Source organism: Cherax quadricarinatus, chromosome 5 (genome assembly GCF_038502225.1).
Source record: "Cherax quadricarinatus isolate ZL_2023a chromosome 5, ASM3850222v1, whole genome shotgun sequence".
Taxonomy (NCBI): Eukaryota; Metazoa; Arthropoda; class Malacostraca; order Decapoda; family Parastacidae; genus Cherax; species Cherax quadricarinatus.
Window position 1 is genome coordinate 70791573 of NC_091296.1, and position 14844 is coordinate 70806416.

Here is a 14844-nt window from a genome sequence, read left to right on the forward strand (position 1 = left end):
TAATTCTATGTCTTTGAAGCCAAGGTCCAAGCCATAGTACTACGTCATGAGCTCAGCTCACTCAGATGAGCTGTGAGCAGTAAATTTGGGCCTAGATATGAGAGAAAGCATCTAGGTGGTAAGTGTGTTCCATATAAAACAAATACACCTACCATCCGACTTACGACCACTCGACTTACAACCGTGTTTTTTATGTTAAATTTCTGGGAAACAAACAACTATTTGTGTTGTACACAGTGTTTATCCTAAACCTTACAGTATAAAATACAGTACTAACAACATAAAAAGTAAAGTAAAACATGAAATACCAAAATAAAACAAAATAAAGTCATTACAGAAATGTTTTGTTGATATTCAGTAGTAAAGTTCGACTTACGACCATTTCGACTTATGACCGGTTTCTCGGAACCGAACTCGGTCGTAAGTCAGATGGTAGGTGTACTACAGCACTCAGTGCATAATTAGAAAAATAATGGCGCCCATATTTTTGGATTAAAACAACAACTCTGCAGTGTGTATCTGTATGTTTTTTATGGTTGTATTCATGGTTTTTTGGTCTCGTTGATACAATGGAAGATATATTACAGAAAGAGAGATGATTTTGATTGGTTTTCGTACTGAAAATATGTAGCTTGAAATTGAGCTCAAAGTAGCGGAAATGTTCGATTTTTGCTGATGTTCAAGAAACAAATCACACCATGCTTCCAGTACACGTCAGCTGGTGGGTCTAATATGCATTCATGAATGCACTGATGTTATTTATACAATTATTACAATATTGCATAACAGCAAATCTTCTAATTTTTTGAATGAATAAAAAATTTTTGTGAATAGAAAATCAAAATGGAATTTAGCTTTAAAGCCTGGAAACGTAACTAATAAACAGGGGAAATGTTATTTTAGTGCCAGGAATGCCTGCATTGTTTATTCTGGACCCTATTTTGAAATTGGAATATTTTAAACTTTGAAATTGGCCAAATTACCAGTTTCCGATAACTTTATTGGGTAGTTGAAATAGTTGATTGGGCGATTTCTTGTGCTCAGTAGATAAAATGGAGCACATACTAGCAAAATAGCTAAGAATTTGGTCGACTGGAACAATGTAATTGGCTGAAAATAGGACTCAAAGTGGGCAAAAGCGCCAGTGCGTAAATATCACTGACAGGTAAATTCGCAAGAGCGTAATTTCGTCAATTTTTGATCAGATTTTGTACTTTGTTTTATTACTCTCAGAAAAAAGATTCTCTACAATTTCATAAATAATAATAATTTTTTTTTTTTTTTTGAGAATTCTTGGACCCTGTGGGGTATTTTCAGATTGAGGGTCTGGACCCTCGAAGGGTTAAAAAAAATTCTTAAACAGTAAAATCTTTTTCTCAAGGTAATGACTAAAAACGGAAATTTGATAGAAATTTTACAGAATTAGGCAAATGGAAAGTTAGCAGTCTTTATTCAAGTTAAATGTGAAGGTATAAAGACCCTTTCAGACCCTCAAAGAATATTTGAAAGGACCATTCCTCTTCATGTTAACCCTTTGAGGGTCGAGAGGCCCTCTCCCAAACTCATTCTCAGGGTCGAAAAATTTTTGAAAAAAAAAAAAAAAAAAAATCTTACGAAATGATCGAGAATCTTTTGTCGATCATAATGACACCAAAAGTATGAAATTTGATGGAAAACTTACTCAAAGTGGGCGATTTCGCCCACTTTGAGCCCTTTTTTCAGCTAATTCCAATGTTGCAGTTGACTAAAATCATAGCTATTTCCCTAGAACTCCATTTGTTCTATCGATTGAATACAAGAATCTGCCCATTTACCTATTTCAACTACCCAATAAAGTGGTCAGAAATTGACAATTTAGGCAATTTCACACAAACTTCAAAAGATGCCAATTTCGAAACAGGGTCCAGAATAAACAAGACAGACATTCATAGCACTAAAATAACATTTTTATCTGTTCATTTGTCACTTCTCTAGGCCCCTCTTACATTACTTTTGCTTTCCATTTTGAATTTTTTTTCTCACAGAAAATAGGTTTTCTGTTATGTATACTACTGCATCATTGTAAAAATGGTATAAATGATATCGGCGCACTTGTGAAAGAATATTAGACTCGCCAGTTGATGTGTATTGGACGTGTATTGATGTGTATTGGACGTGTTTTGCGAACACAATCAGCAAACCCACTCTGCATGTCACATTTGTCCACTAAGCGCTATTGAGGTTGTAATCTATCACAGCTGCAGGTTTTACAATGGGTTCATTGGTCTCTCTATTGTGCTTGCCACTGTCTACCATTTCGTGTCGGTGAACTGATGTCAACAGTGTGACATCACGTTTGTCATGCCACCGAAATGCCATGATGTCATTGGCAGCATACACCTGAACATCACCTCTACGAGTGCCAGCATCGAACCTAGGCATGTGCTTACGATTTCCACGCAGTGTGCCACACATCTGTCATGTTCATTCACAAGAAATCACTGAGTAAAGGGCTTGTGTATCAGTTGTCAGTATATAAAATATGCCCCTTACCAAGATATGGTTCCATCATTGTTCTAACCACATCACCAGAGATACCCAGTAACTTCCTGGTATATTGCAATGTTTTACTGCCAGTGTACACAATTGTACCCAAAACCAGACCACTTTTACAATCACACAGTACAAATAACTTTATACCAAAGCGTTTCCTCTTGCTTGGTATGTACTGCTTGAATGAGAGTCTTCCTTTGAACACAATCAAAGACTCCTCAATAACAAGCTTCCTGAAGGGATAAAATTACATACAGCACTCTTGTTTCAGGTACATAAGCACATTTCTGATCTTATATAGCCTGTCGCTTCTGTCAGGCCTTGTTTTGTCTGAAAAGTGTAGCATACGTAACAGTAGCACAAATCTATTCACTGGTATAATGTCACCGAATGCTGGGGTTGAAATCAGGCGGTCTGTCGACCAGTATGTGTTGACACTGTGCTTATACACATGTGGCATAAGCATTATTGTGGCAAAGAACAGATACATCTCTGTCACAGTTGTGTCCTTCCACTGGTGTAGGCATGATCTTGGTGAAAGAATTGTGTTTGCTATGGTGTACTCAAAGTATGTATTGCTTTCCCTGACAATGTCCATCAGGGGTTCATTGAAGAACAACTGAAAGCATTCCAGTTCAGTGGCATTGTTCCTAAGTGTACATGTGTTTCATCAAAGTCATGGGGACTGGGAACAAACTCGTCACCTTGCTGCCAATCCCAGATGCGGTCAGCTGGTGGGTTCTGGATATCGAAACGTGGTTGTGGTTATGCAGGTTGTGGATGTTGTGGGAGTGTGGGGTTGGGTGAGGCTGGTTATGGTTGTGCAGAGTCAGCAGCGTCCGTAGTAGCGTGGCCCGCTGCTGGTGCCACATGACTCATGCCACCATCATTATCTCCACCACCACCTGCTGCCTCACTCAGATCATTCATACCCATCGTAACAATATCATCATCTTCACTATCAGTTTGTGGTGTAGGGCCACGGGATGTGCTCTTGAGATTTACTCCTCACCCTTGGAACAGCATATGACACACTACCAGACCGCATGCTACGTCGTATATACTGCCGCTTCACTGGGGAATATTCACCCTCACTGTCGCAACTAGAACTGCTTTCAAAAGCTTTGAAATCACTATCACTATCATTGCTCACATCCGAGTCTTGTACACGGGCAAATTGTTTCCTCTTTCGTCCTGGTACAGGTGAACGTGAATGAGTCGGCCCAACACCTGAGGTGGAAGGTCGTGGGTCATCTGGGTTTTCATCACAAATTACATTATCCTGGGCACTGTTTTCGGTCACACCCGCTTGAAAACCATGGAATTCACTTACACTGACACTTCCATCGCTTTTAGAGCTAACACTTGTGAACAAAAGACCTCCAATCCAACGAGGAGTGAGATACTTCTTACCACGAGGCATGATGAAAATGGACTACCAAGATGGCGTTCCCACAATGCACCACTGAGTCCCAGATTTTTTTCACAGGGTGCACACCCACCACTCAGACCCATTCTCTCTAATGTAGGCCTACCAGCCCTCTCCCGCTTTATTTGAAGTCGCTAGAATTTATGCGTATAGATACGTCAAACACGGTGGCTCGTAAGACATATATACATGACCGAATCAGTCAAGGGGTTAATGCTCTATTTGCATGGTACTATTTATAAAGGGATTCAGGGAAACCAGTTATTCAGATTTGAGTTCTGGAGGCAGGGCAGAATATACAGTGCATATTTGAGGAAGGATGAGTGGCATGTTGCAGATTAAAGGGTAATTTAAACTAAAATAATAAAATGAGAAATAAAATAAAAATAATAAACAAGAATTTAAACTAATATCCATACACTTCTGGCAAGGCAGCTGTTGAGTAGTAATGGTGAATGTGTTTCTTTTTATACGTCAAATTAACTCGGTGGGGAACGGCCGTTGTGTTTTATAAATAGCGAATCTTTAATTACTATTACAGATTATAGAGACTTGAAGACACCAACCATTTCCCACCAGGTCAGGTGACAAAAAAAAAAAAAAGGAAATGCATTCACTATCATTCATTCTGTTGCTATCTTGGTAGAAGTGTGCTAGTATCATGGCTCTGATAACCCACTAGACTCTAACATCCTCTTTCCTCCTTCAGAGTTCATGCACTGTACTTCCCATCTTTATAACTCATCTATGCTAACTGGTTTCCCAAGTACTTTCATATAAGTTATGTTACACTCCCAGTTGTAAAAACCATTTGCTTTCATTAGTTCCAATCTAATGCACTCAAAGAAGCTTGTGTGATGCTGAAGCCTCTAGTATATGAATACTAGAGCCTCATTGATTCCCTCTATCCAAACCTACCAGGGATAACTCCTGGTTTTCCCTCTACCCCAGATATATATTTTTTTATTTGCTAGCTGTCTCCCACTGAGGCAGGGTGACCCAGAAAAGAAATACCACTGTCTTGTCAGAGGTGAAGATATGATGTTTAGATGTCCCTCCAAACAGCAAATATCCCAGTCTGCATTTGGAGTGTATGCACTGTACTTCCCACCTCCAGGACTCAAGTCCAGCTAACTGGTATCCCTTATTCCCTTCGCAAAATATTACCCTACACACACTCCAACAGCTCATCAGGTCCCAAAAACAATTTGCCTTCACTCGAAACATGCTCACACGTCTGCTGGATGTCCAAGCCCCTTGCACACAAAACCACCTTTACTCCCTCTTTCCATCCTTTCTTAGTACGACCCCAACCCTGCCTTCCCTCCACTACAGATTCATACACCTTCCAAGTCATCCTATTCTGCTCCATCCTCTCTAAATGACCACCTCAATAACTCCTCCTCAGTCCTCTGAATAATACTTTTAGTAACTTGCACACCTTTTTCTAATTTCCACACTACTACTTACTCCACACATTACCCTTATACACATCTCCACTGCCTCCAGCATCCTTTTTGCTGCAACTTTCACAACCCATGCTTCACACCCATATAAGAGTGCTGGTACCACTGTACTCTCATAAATTTCCTTTTTTGCCTCCATGGATTATGTTCTTTGCCTCCAAAGATACCTCAGTACATCACCCACCTTTTCCCTTCATTAATTCTGGTTTACCTCTTCCTTCGTATACCCCGCCGACACGTCCACTCCCAAATCTCTGAACACATTCACTTCTTCCATACACCCTCCATCCAATCTGATATTCAGTTTTTCCTTACCTAACTCGTTTGATACCCTCATCACCTTACTCTTATCTGTGTTCACTTTCAACTTCCTTGACACACCCAAACTTGTCCACCAACCTTTGCAACAACTCTAGAATTTCCCAAAAGCACAGTATCATCAGTAAAAAGTAACTGTGTCAACTTCCATTTTGTATTTGATTCTGCATATTAATTTCACCCTCTCTTCCCAACACCATAGCATTTTTTTTTTACAACCCCATCTATAAATGTGTTTAACAACCTTGGTGATATTACACATCCTTGTCTAAGGCCTTCTTTTACAGGTGAGTAATCTCTCCCACTCCTACACACCCTAACCTGAGCCTCACTGTTCTCATAAAAACTCTTACAGCATTTAGTAACTTACTATCTATTCCATACACTTGCAACGTCTGCCACATTGCTCTCCTATCCACCCTAAAAGCATTGAAAACTTCCCTACCTTTTTCTAAATATTATTCACTTATTTGCTTCAATGTAAACACTTGGTCTATACATCCCCTACCCATTCTAAAGCCTCTTTGTTCATCTGTGATCCTGCTTTCAGTCATACCACAAATTCTTTAAGTAATAACCCTGCCATACACTTTACCTGGTATACTCAATAGGCTTATTTCTCTATAATGATTTAGATAAAGAAAAATTGGATGTCATATTGGAGAGGAGGAGTATGGAAGAAGTGAGTGTTTTCAGATATTTGGGAGTTGACGTATCAGCGGATGGATTTATGAAGGATGAGATTAATCATAGAATTGAAGGAAAAAAGGTGAGTGGTGCATTGAGGTATGTGTGAAGATAAAAAACTTTATTTATGGAGGCAAAGAAGGGAATGTATGAAAGTATAGTAGTACCAACACTCTTATATGGGTGTGAAGCTTGGGTTGTAAATGCTGCAGTGAGGAGACAGTTGGAGGCAGTGGAGATGCCTTGTCTAAGGGCAATGTGTGGTGTAAATATTATGCAGAAAGTTCAGTGTGTGGAAATTAGGAGAGGGTGTGGAGTTAATAAAAGTACAGTGGACCCTAGACCAACGATGGCATCGATTAACGATAAATCCGAGTAACGATACATTTTAACGCAAAATTTTTGCCTCGACTAGCGCTAAAAAACTCGACCAACACTATTTGTTCCGTCTGAGACACGTCCACTTCTGGCCAGTGTTTACAAGCCAGCCAGCCACCGCGGTCGCTTCCAAGCATACAATCGGAACATTTCATATTATCACAGCCTTTTTAGTGATTGCACTTGCAAAATAAGTCACCATGGGCCCCAAGAAAGCTTCTAGTGCCAACCCTACAGCAAAAAGGGTGAGAATTACTATGGATATGAAGAAAGAGATCATTGCTAAGTATGAAAGTGGAGTGCGTGTCTCTGAGCTGGCCAGGTTGTACACAAAACCCCAATCAACCATCGCTACTATTGTGGCCAAGAAAACGGCAATCAAGGAAGCTGTTCTTGCCAAAGGTGCAACTATGTTTTCGAAACAGAGATCGCAAGTACTCGAAGATGTTGAGAGACTGTTATTGGTGTGGATAAACGAAAAACAGATAGCAGGAGATAGCATCTCTCAAGCGATCATATGTGAAAAGGGTAGGAAGTTGCATGACGATTTAATTAAAAAAATGCCAGCAACTAGTGGTGATGTGAGTGAATTTAAGGCCAGCAAAGGTTGGTTTGAGAGATTTAAAGGGAAGGGAAGTAACCCCGGAAAAGGACTTGCCACCTCAAGTCCTAATGGAAGGGGATTCCCCTTCTAAACACTAAGACCATCAACACTCTCCCCTCCTTCCATCCCATCAATCATCACCAGATCTTCAATAAAGGTAAGTGTCATGTAACTGTGCATGTCTTCTTCAGTTTGTGTGTATTAAAATTAATATTTCATGTGGTAAAAAACAATTTTTTTTCATACTTTGGGGTGTCCTACACGGATTAATTTGATTTCCATTATTTCTTATGGGGAAAATTAACTTGGACTAACGATAATTTTGACTAACGATGAGCTCTCAGGAACGGATTAATAGCGTTAGTCGAGGGTCCACTGTATTAATCAGAGAGCTGAGGAGGGGTTGTTGAGGTGGTTTGGTCATTTAGAGAGAATGGATCAAAGTAGAATGACATAGAGAGCGTATAAATCTGTAGGGAAAGGAAGGCGGAGTAGGGGTTGTCCTCGAAAAGGTTGGAGGGAGGGGGTAAAGGGGGTTTTGTGGGCGAGGGGCTTGGACTGCCAACAAGCATGTGTGAGCGTGTTAGATAGGAGTGAATGGAGACAAATGGTATTTGGGACCTGATGAGCTGTTGGAGTGTGAGCAGGGTAATATTTGTGAAGGGATTCAGGGAAACCGGTTATTTTTATATAGCCGTACTCGAGTCCTGGAAATGGGAAGTACAATGCCTGCACTTTAAAGGAGGGGTTCAGGATATTGGCAGTTTGGAGGGATATGTTGTGTGTCTTTATACATATATGCTTCTAAACTGTTGTATTCTGAGCACCTGTGCAAAAACAGTGATTATGTGTTAGTGAGGTGAAAGTGTTGAAGGATGATGAAAGTATTTTCTTTTTGGGTCACCCTGCCTCGGTGGGAGACGGCCGACTTACTAAAAAAAAAAATGATTGAGGTGTATAATTGTAAAACAGTAATGAATAAAGGGGATGTAAATAGCCTGTTAAAAATTCACCTACCATCCGACTTACGACTGAGTTCGGTTCCGAGAAACCGGTCGTAAGTCGAAACGGTCGTAAGTCGAACTTTACTACTGAATATCAACAAAACATTTTTGTAATGACTTTATTTTATTGTTTTATTTTGGTATTTCATGTTTTACTTTACTTTTTATGTTGTTAGTACTGTATTTTATACTGTAAGGTTTAGGATAAACACTGTGTACAACACAAATAGTTGTTTATTTCCCAGAAACTTGGCGTAAAAAATATGGTCGTAAGTCGAGTGGTCGTAAGTCGAGCAGGTTGTAAGTCGGATGGTAGGTGTATCTAGCTTAGATCGGTCTCGCAGCAGTGGTTTTAAACTGGAAAAATTCAGATTCAGGAAGGATATAGGAAAGCACTGGCTTGGTAATAGAGTTGTTGTTGAGTGGAATAAACTCCCGAGTACCGTCATTAAAGGTAAGACTTTGTGTAGTTTTAAAAATAGATAAATAAATACACGAGTGGGTGTGGGTGGGTGTGAGTTGGACCTGACTAGCTGGTGCTACTGGGTCAGAAGCCGTTCTCCTTAAGTGGAGGTGACCTGAATGGGTGGGCCATTGGTCTAATCCGGGGGATGACATGGACTGCCCCGCATGGGCCAGTAGGCCTGCTGCAGTGTTCCTTTTTTCTTATGTTCTTATGTTCTAAGTACCAGCCACTCCAAAACTATATCCTCACCTGCTTTTAACATTTCTCTCATGATCCTATCATTTCCAGTTGCTTTATTCCCTTTTCATTCTACCCAATTCCTCAGGCACCTCCCCACACTCACATCCATCTCTTAGAGTAAGAAACATATGCTGCTATTAGCAGTGCTTTTTTTTTTTATTGTATGATAGATGACCAACTTACCTTGAACTGGGAACTGATTGAAGCATTGCAGTTGTACCTGTTGTCTGTTACTGTTAATATTCATATTCAAGAAAGCATGATAAAGAGAGATGATATAGAATATCCCTGAAAATGCTTGGTAAATATAGTTAGGCGAAACACATTCTATAGGTATGTTATGGGAGTAAATGGAGTTTTTTTCTTTTGTTGTTGCTGAAATGTTCTGAAGGTAACACTTAAAATGAATGCTCATAGGAAGACATGTATCATGCTTGATGTGCATGGGAAATTTTAAATTTGTGTTTCTGGGGACTTAAACTGTACACCAAAAGTACTTCCTATAAGTGCAAGAGGCTCGACAGATGGTGCAGATACCCCTTATGGAAAGCGTGGATGTAGTAAATACATAACCCCAGACTCCTGGTTCTCCTAAAGGGGGTAACTTAATAAGTTTCTAAAGTCAGTCCCTGATCATCTGGGTTGTATTGCCTCCAGTATGCTGCATTTGCTAGTGGCTTGATTGATCAAGTTAACCATAGGACAATAACCTCTGGAATTGACTACAGGTAGGTAGTTTCATGGGTTGTATGTTTGAGGTTGCACTGACAAAATACTAATGGGAGTCTACCGTATCTCGAACATGTACGTATTGTAAATTCATAATAAGTTTTATTGTGTTGCAGGTCAAGAGAATAATTTTGTGATAGAAATCACTAACTTTTTAATTTATTTTTTTTTTTACTTTCAGGTAATATTAGATGAACCTGGTGTTAAAGAAGAGCCTCAAGAAGTTGATGAGGAGGTGACAGAAACAAAAGATATTATAGAATCCCAATTTTCCTTTGATCCACTTACGGAAGGTGATTCTCATAAGGATCCTGGAGGCGGTAGTAGTGGGCCTCAAGGATTTGATCCTCAGATGCTTACCTCCCAACCTCAGTCTATGGAAGATCTAGTTGCTCAAGCCATTCCAGGCTCCTCTGGTTTACAGGGGGTAAGTACTTGAGTTCTTAGTTTATAGATGTACATACAGTGCTATATACTTGATGATATAAAGCAGTTTAGGCATGAGTAGGGTTGAGGAAGTTTTGGGGGCCTAGACAAGTGTAATTATATTATTGAAAGTGATAAAATACATTTAACCTTTCAGTGGCCATCACGTAGAACTACGTCATTGAGTCCTGGGGTCCCTCGTATAGTGCTACATGATGAACTCAGCTCAGCTTAGCTCAGCTTAGCTCAGATAAGCTGCGAGTGGTAAATTTTGGCCTAGATATAAGAGAATGGGTCTGTGTAGTGAGTGTACACAGTATAAAAAATCCTGCATCATGTGGTGGATGAGGGAAAAAGGCCAAATTCTCAACATGTGTTTAATTTATAGTAAATACTCCATCTTTACTTTAAAGTTCTTATGGTTTCATTGGCAGTTTCTTGGTTTCATTTAATAGAAAGGATGATATAATATTACTGAAATAGCTTGAAGTTAGACTCAAAATAGCAGAAATATTCCATTTTTGCTGATTTTCCTGAAAACAGATAAGGCCCCCATTCTCTGTCTGTTTTATGGGGTTTTAATAGTTCTGATTCAATTATTAGGATGCCAAAAATCATAGTATCCTATGTATCAATCTCCTGTTTTTTGTGTGATTATGACTTCAAAATAGAAGGGAAGTGTAATATAGGAGAGGCCTTGGGACATGATTAGCCCTTTCACTGTTCAGACCCTGAAATTAATATTGCTGTCACTATCCACTTTAAAAGAAAAATTCTTCTGAAATGGTAGAGAATCTTTTTCTGAAGGTAATGACACCAAAAGTACAAAATTTGATGGAAAACTAGAATTATGCAGGCACGAAGTTAGCAGTTTCAGCACAATTTATGCTTTTGTGATTTTTCCCTCTTAAGTTCTATTTCTAGCCAATTCCATTGTTCCTTTTCGCCAAATTCTTAATTTCACTGGTATGCCCCCTGGTCTTTTGACTGAGGACAAGAAACTACCCATTCAACTATTTCAACTAATATATAAAGTGCACAGAAGTGTGTAATTTGGCCAGATTTACAATTTCAGTTTAACCCTTTGACTGTTTTGGTCGTATATACGTATATGTCTTAGGAGCCAGTGTTTTTGACATACGTATTTATACTCCAAAATTCTAGCGGCTTCAAATCAAGTGGGAGAAAGCTGGTAGGTCTACATGTGAGAGAATGGGTCTGTGTGGTCAGTGTGCGCAGTATAAAAAAAAAATCCTGCAACACGTAGTGCATAATGAGAAAAAAAAAAACTGTTTTTGGATTAAAATGCCGAATTTGGGGTCTATTTTTGTATAGGATTTATTGGTGTATTCTCGTTTTCTTGGTCTCATTTGATAGAATGGAAGATATATTACAGAAATAGAGATGATTTTGATTGGTTTGACGATGACAAGGACCTTGAAATTGAGCTCAACGTAGTGGAAATGTTCGATTTTTGCCGATGTTCAAGAATAAACATATGACCTCATTGTCCAATAAGTGTCCAAATAGCCATTCTAATATGCAGTCATGAATGGGTTGACATTATTTATACAATTATTACAATAATTCCAGTAGTCTGCATAACAGTAAATCTATTTTTTGTGTGAATAAAAATTCAAGGAGCAAGAGTAATATAAGAGGGGCCTGGAGACATGACTGATGAACAGAGAAAATGTTATTTTAGTGCCAGGAATGTTTGCAGTGTTTATCCTAGACCCTATTTTGAAATTGGCATTGTTTTAATTTGCGTGAAATTGACCAAATTGCCAATTTCTGACCACTTTGTTGGGTAGTTGAAATTGGTAAATTAGCAGTTTCTTGTACTTATTCGATAGAACAAATGGAGTTCTAAAGAAATAGCTATGAGTTTGGTTGACTGGAACAGTGGAATTGGCTGAAAATAGGTCTCAAAGTTGGTGATATTGCCGATGCGTAAACATCGCCGAGATCGCTAACTTCATGAGAGCATAATTTCATAAGTTGTCCGTCAAATTTCGCACTTTTGATGTCATTACCATCGGGAAAAGATTCTCTGTCATTTCATAAGAAAAAATAATTTTTTTTTTCGAAAGGATTTGGGGTTGTGACAGTCAAAGGGTTAAAAATAGGGTTCAAAATAAATTATGTAATTCCTGGCATTAAACAACATTTCCTCTGTTCATTAGTCATGTCCCCAGGCCTTTCATTTTGAAGTCTTAATCACACAAAACCAAAAGATTTACTTTGTTTCTCAGATAAAATAAACCAGAAATCATTGGTCACGGTTTATGGTGCCTCAATAATTGAATCGGACCTATTAGAAGCACATAAAATAGACTGGGTGTAGGGGGCCTTTACCCATTCTCAGGAATATTGGCAAAAATTGAATATTTCTGCTACCTTGAGCTCAATTTCAACCTGCTTCTGACCATAAACCAAACAAACTCATTTCTGTTTGAGTAATATGTCTTCCATTTTATCAAAGGAACCAAGAAACAGTCAATAAAGCCATAAAAACTATTGAAGAAAGTACCTCAGTCACTTTTTTGAAACCATACACATGATTACAGTTTTGTTTTTTCCACTGTGCACTGTGTGGGGGCACGATTTTTTTTTTTCACAAGGCACACACTGAACAGACCTGCTCTCTGATATCGATGCAAAATTTTACTGCTCACAGCTTATTTGAGTGAGCTGAGCTCATGACAGAATTGTATGACGGACCCTGGTCTCAGTGACATAGTTCTAAGTGACATCCATTGAAAGGGGAGTTAATAGAGCTCTAATTTTGTTTATAGTGATATGGAGTGTCATTTAAAATTTGCTTCTGTAATTCTTTTACAGTTGAGTGGAAGTGCCTTTGAATGTTAAACTTCTTGAGTTATATCTGTTGATTTATTGCATTCATCTTGCTTTACATTGGAGCCCAGACAAGCTGAGCCCAAGATTGCTGAGTAGATGTGCAGACCAGCTAGTAGCACCTCTAACTCACATCTTACAGCCTAGTACAGTGTAAATGGCCTTTTGTGTGGAAAGACGCAAATGTAGTCTCAGTTCACAAGAAGAGCAGAGCAGAAATCAGCAGCTACAAACCAGTGTCATCCCTGTCAATCACTGGCAAGATCCTTGAGAAAATAATCTTGCAACAGATGACTTTTTTTTTTTCTTTTTTTTTTGACTACCACTCGCTACTTTGTAATTGTCAATATGGCTTCAGGAAAGGTTACTCTGCTGCTAATCTGTTAAACCTCTCCACTAAGGGGCATCAGATACTGGATGAATCCAAAGTCAGCTGTGTGGTAGCACTGGACATTGCTGATACTATTGACCGAGTATGGCACCAGGGCCTCTTGGCAAAACTGCAAGCACTGGGAATTGCAGGCTCTACACTGTCTCCTCAGTGATTACCTTCAAGATAGCTCTCAGTGTAGTTCTCAATGGGACAGACTCAGCAAGGCATCCTATTGGAGCAAGTATTCCACAGGGAAGCATGCTTGGGCCATTGGAATCTCTATTTTAATGACCTTCATCTCATCCCAGAATCCAATACATATGCAAACGACTGTACTCTGACATACTTATCCAAGAGAGGAAATGCCAGCTGCTCTAAGCTACATGAATCACCAGCTAAGAACTATATCAGCCTTAGGAAACTGATGGCAGGTAACATTTGCCATTTGATGATGGTCTCTAGGCACCAAGGTGGTAATGCTGGAGCAGTAGTAAGTATGAATGGAAGAGTGTTGGTACCCGGGGACAAAGTTGATATCCTCGGGATGAAATCTGACTCCAAACTGACCATGAAGAACCACGTTGTAAATCTTGCTTACAAGGCGGCCAGGAAGCTTGCAGCACTTCGACATATCTCGCATGTGCTCGACAGTAGAGGTTGCAAGATTGTGTACAAGGCACAAGTATGCTTACTTTGAATATGCTCCACTTTCCTGGGTTGCCTGCTCCCCCTCTCATCTGCAACTGCTTGACAGAGTAGAGAACAGAACAAGACAACTCATCTCTCACCTGGACCCAGCCAAGTTAGATCTGTCATTACAGCAGAGCCTTCAACACAGGAGAGGTGTGGGATGCCTCACTATCATGTACAAGGCCGTCATTGTCAAAGTATCACACATGGCTCCACTCTGAGGACAGCAAAAAGTTAACTTCTATACAACAAGACAGGCAGCAAGCAGCAATTTCACTCTGGCTGTACCCTTCTCCAGAACATCACTTCAACTGAGTTCATTTATTCCCAGGATGTGTGATGTCACCGTGGTTGTTTAATATATTTATAGATGGGGTTGTAAGAGAAGTAAATGCGAGGGTCTTGGCAAGAGGCGTGGAGTTAAAAGATAAAGAATCACACATAAAGTGGGAGTTGTCACAGTTGCTCTTTGCTGATGACAATGTGCTCTTGGGAGATTCTGAAGAGAAGCTGCAGAGATTGGTAGATGAATTTGGTAGGGTGTGCAAAAGAAGAAAATTAAAAGTGAATACAGGAAAGAGTAAGGTAATGAGGATAACAAAAAGATTAGGTGATGAAAGATTGGATATCAGATTGGAGGGAG

General features: G+C 39.5%; 1 protein-coding gene across 2 annotated transcripts in view; it reads left to right on the forward strand.

Annotated features, from left to right (window-relative positions):
• LOC128684987 (longitudinals lacking protein, isoforms H/M/V-like) overlaps nt 1-14844 on the forward strand; it is a 92501-nt gene that overhangs the window by 63545 nt on the left and 14112 nt on the right. For both annotated transcript variants that reach the window (XM_070103957.1, XM_070103963.1), the window contains exon 4: nt 10035-10280. In XM_070103957.1, coding sequence (XP_069960058.1) covers nt 10035-10280 — 246 coding nt within the window. The remainder of the gene's footprint in view (nt 1-10034; nt 10281-14844) is intronic.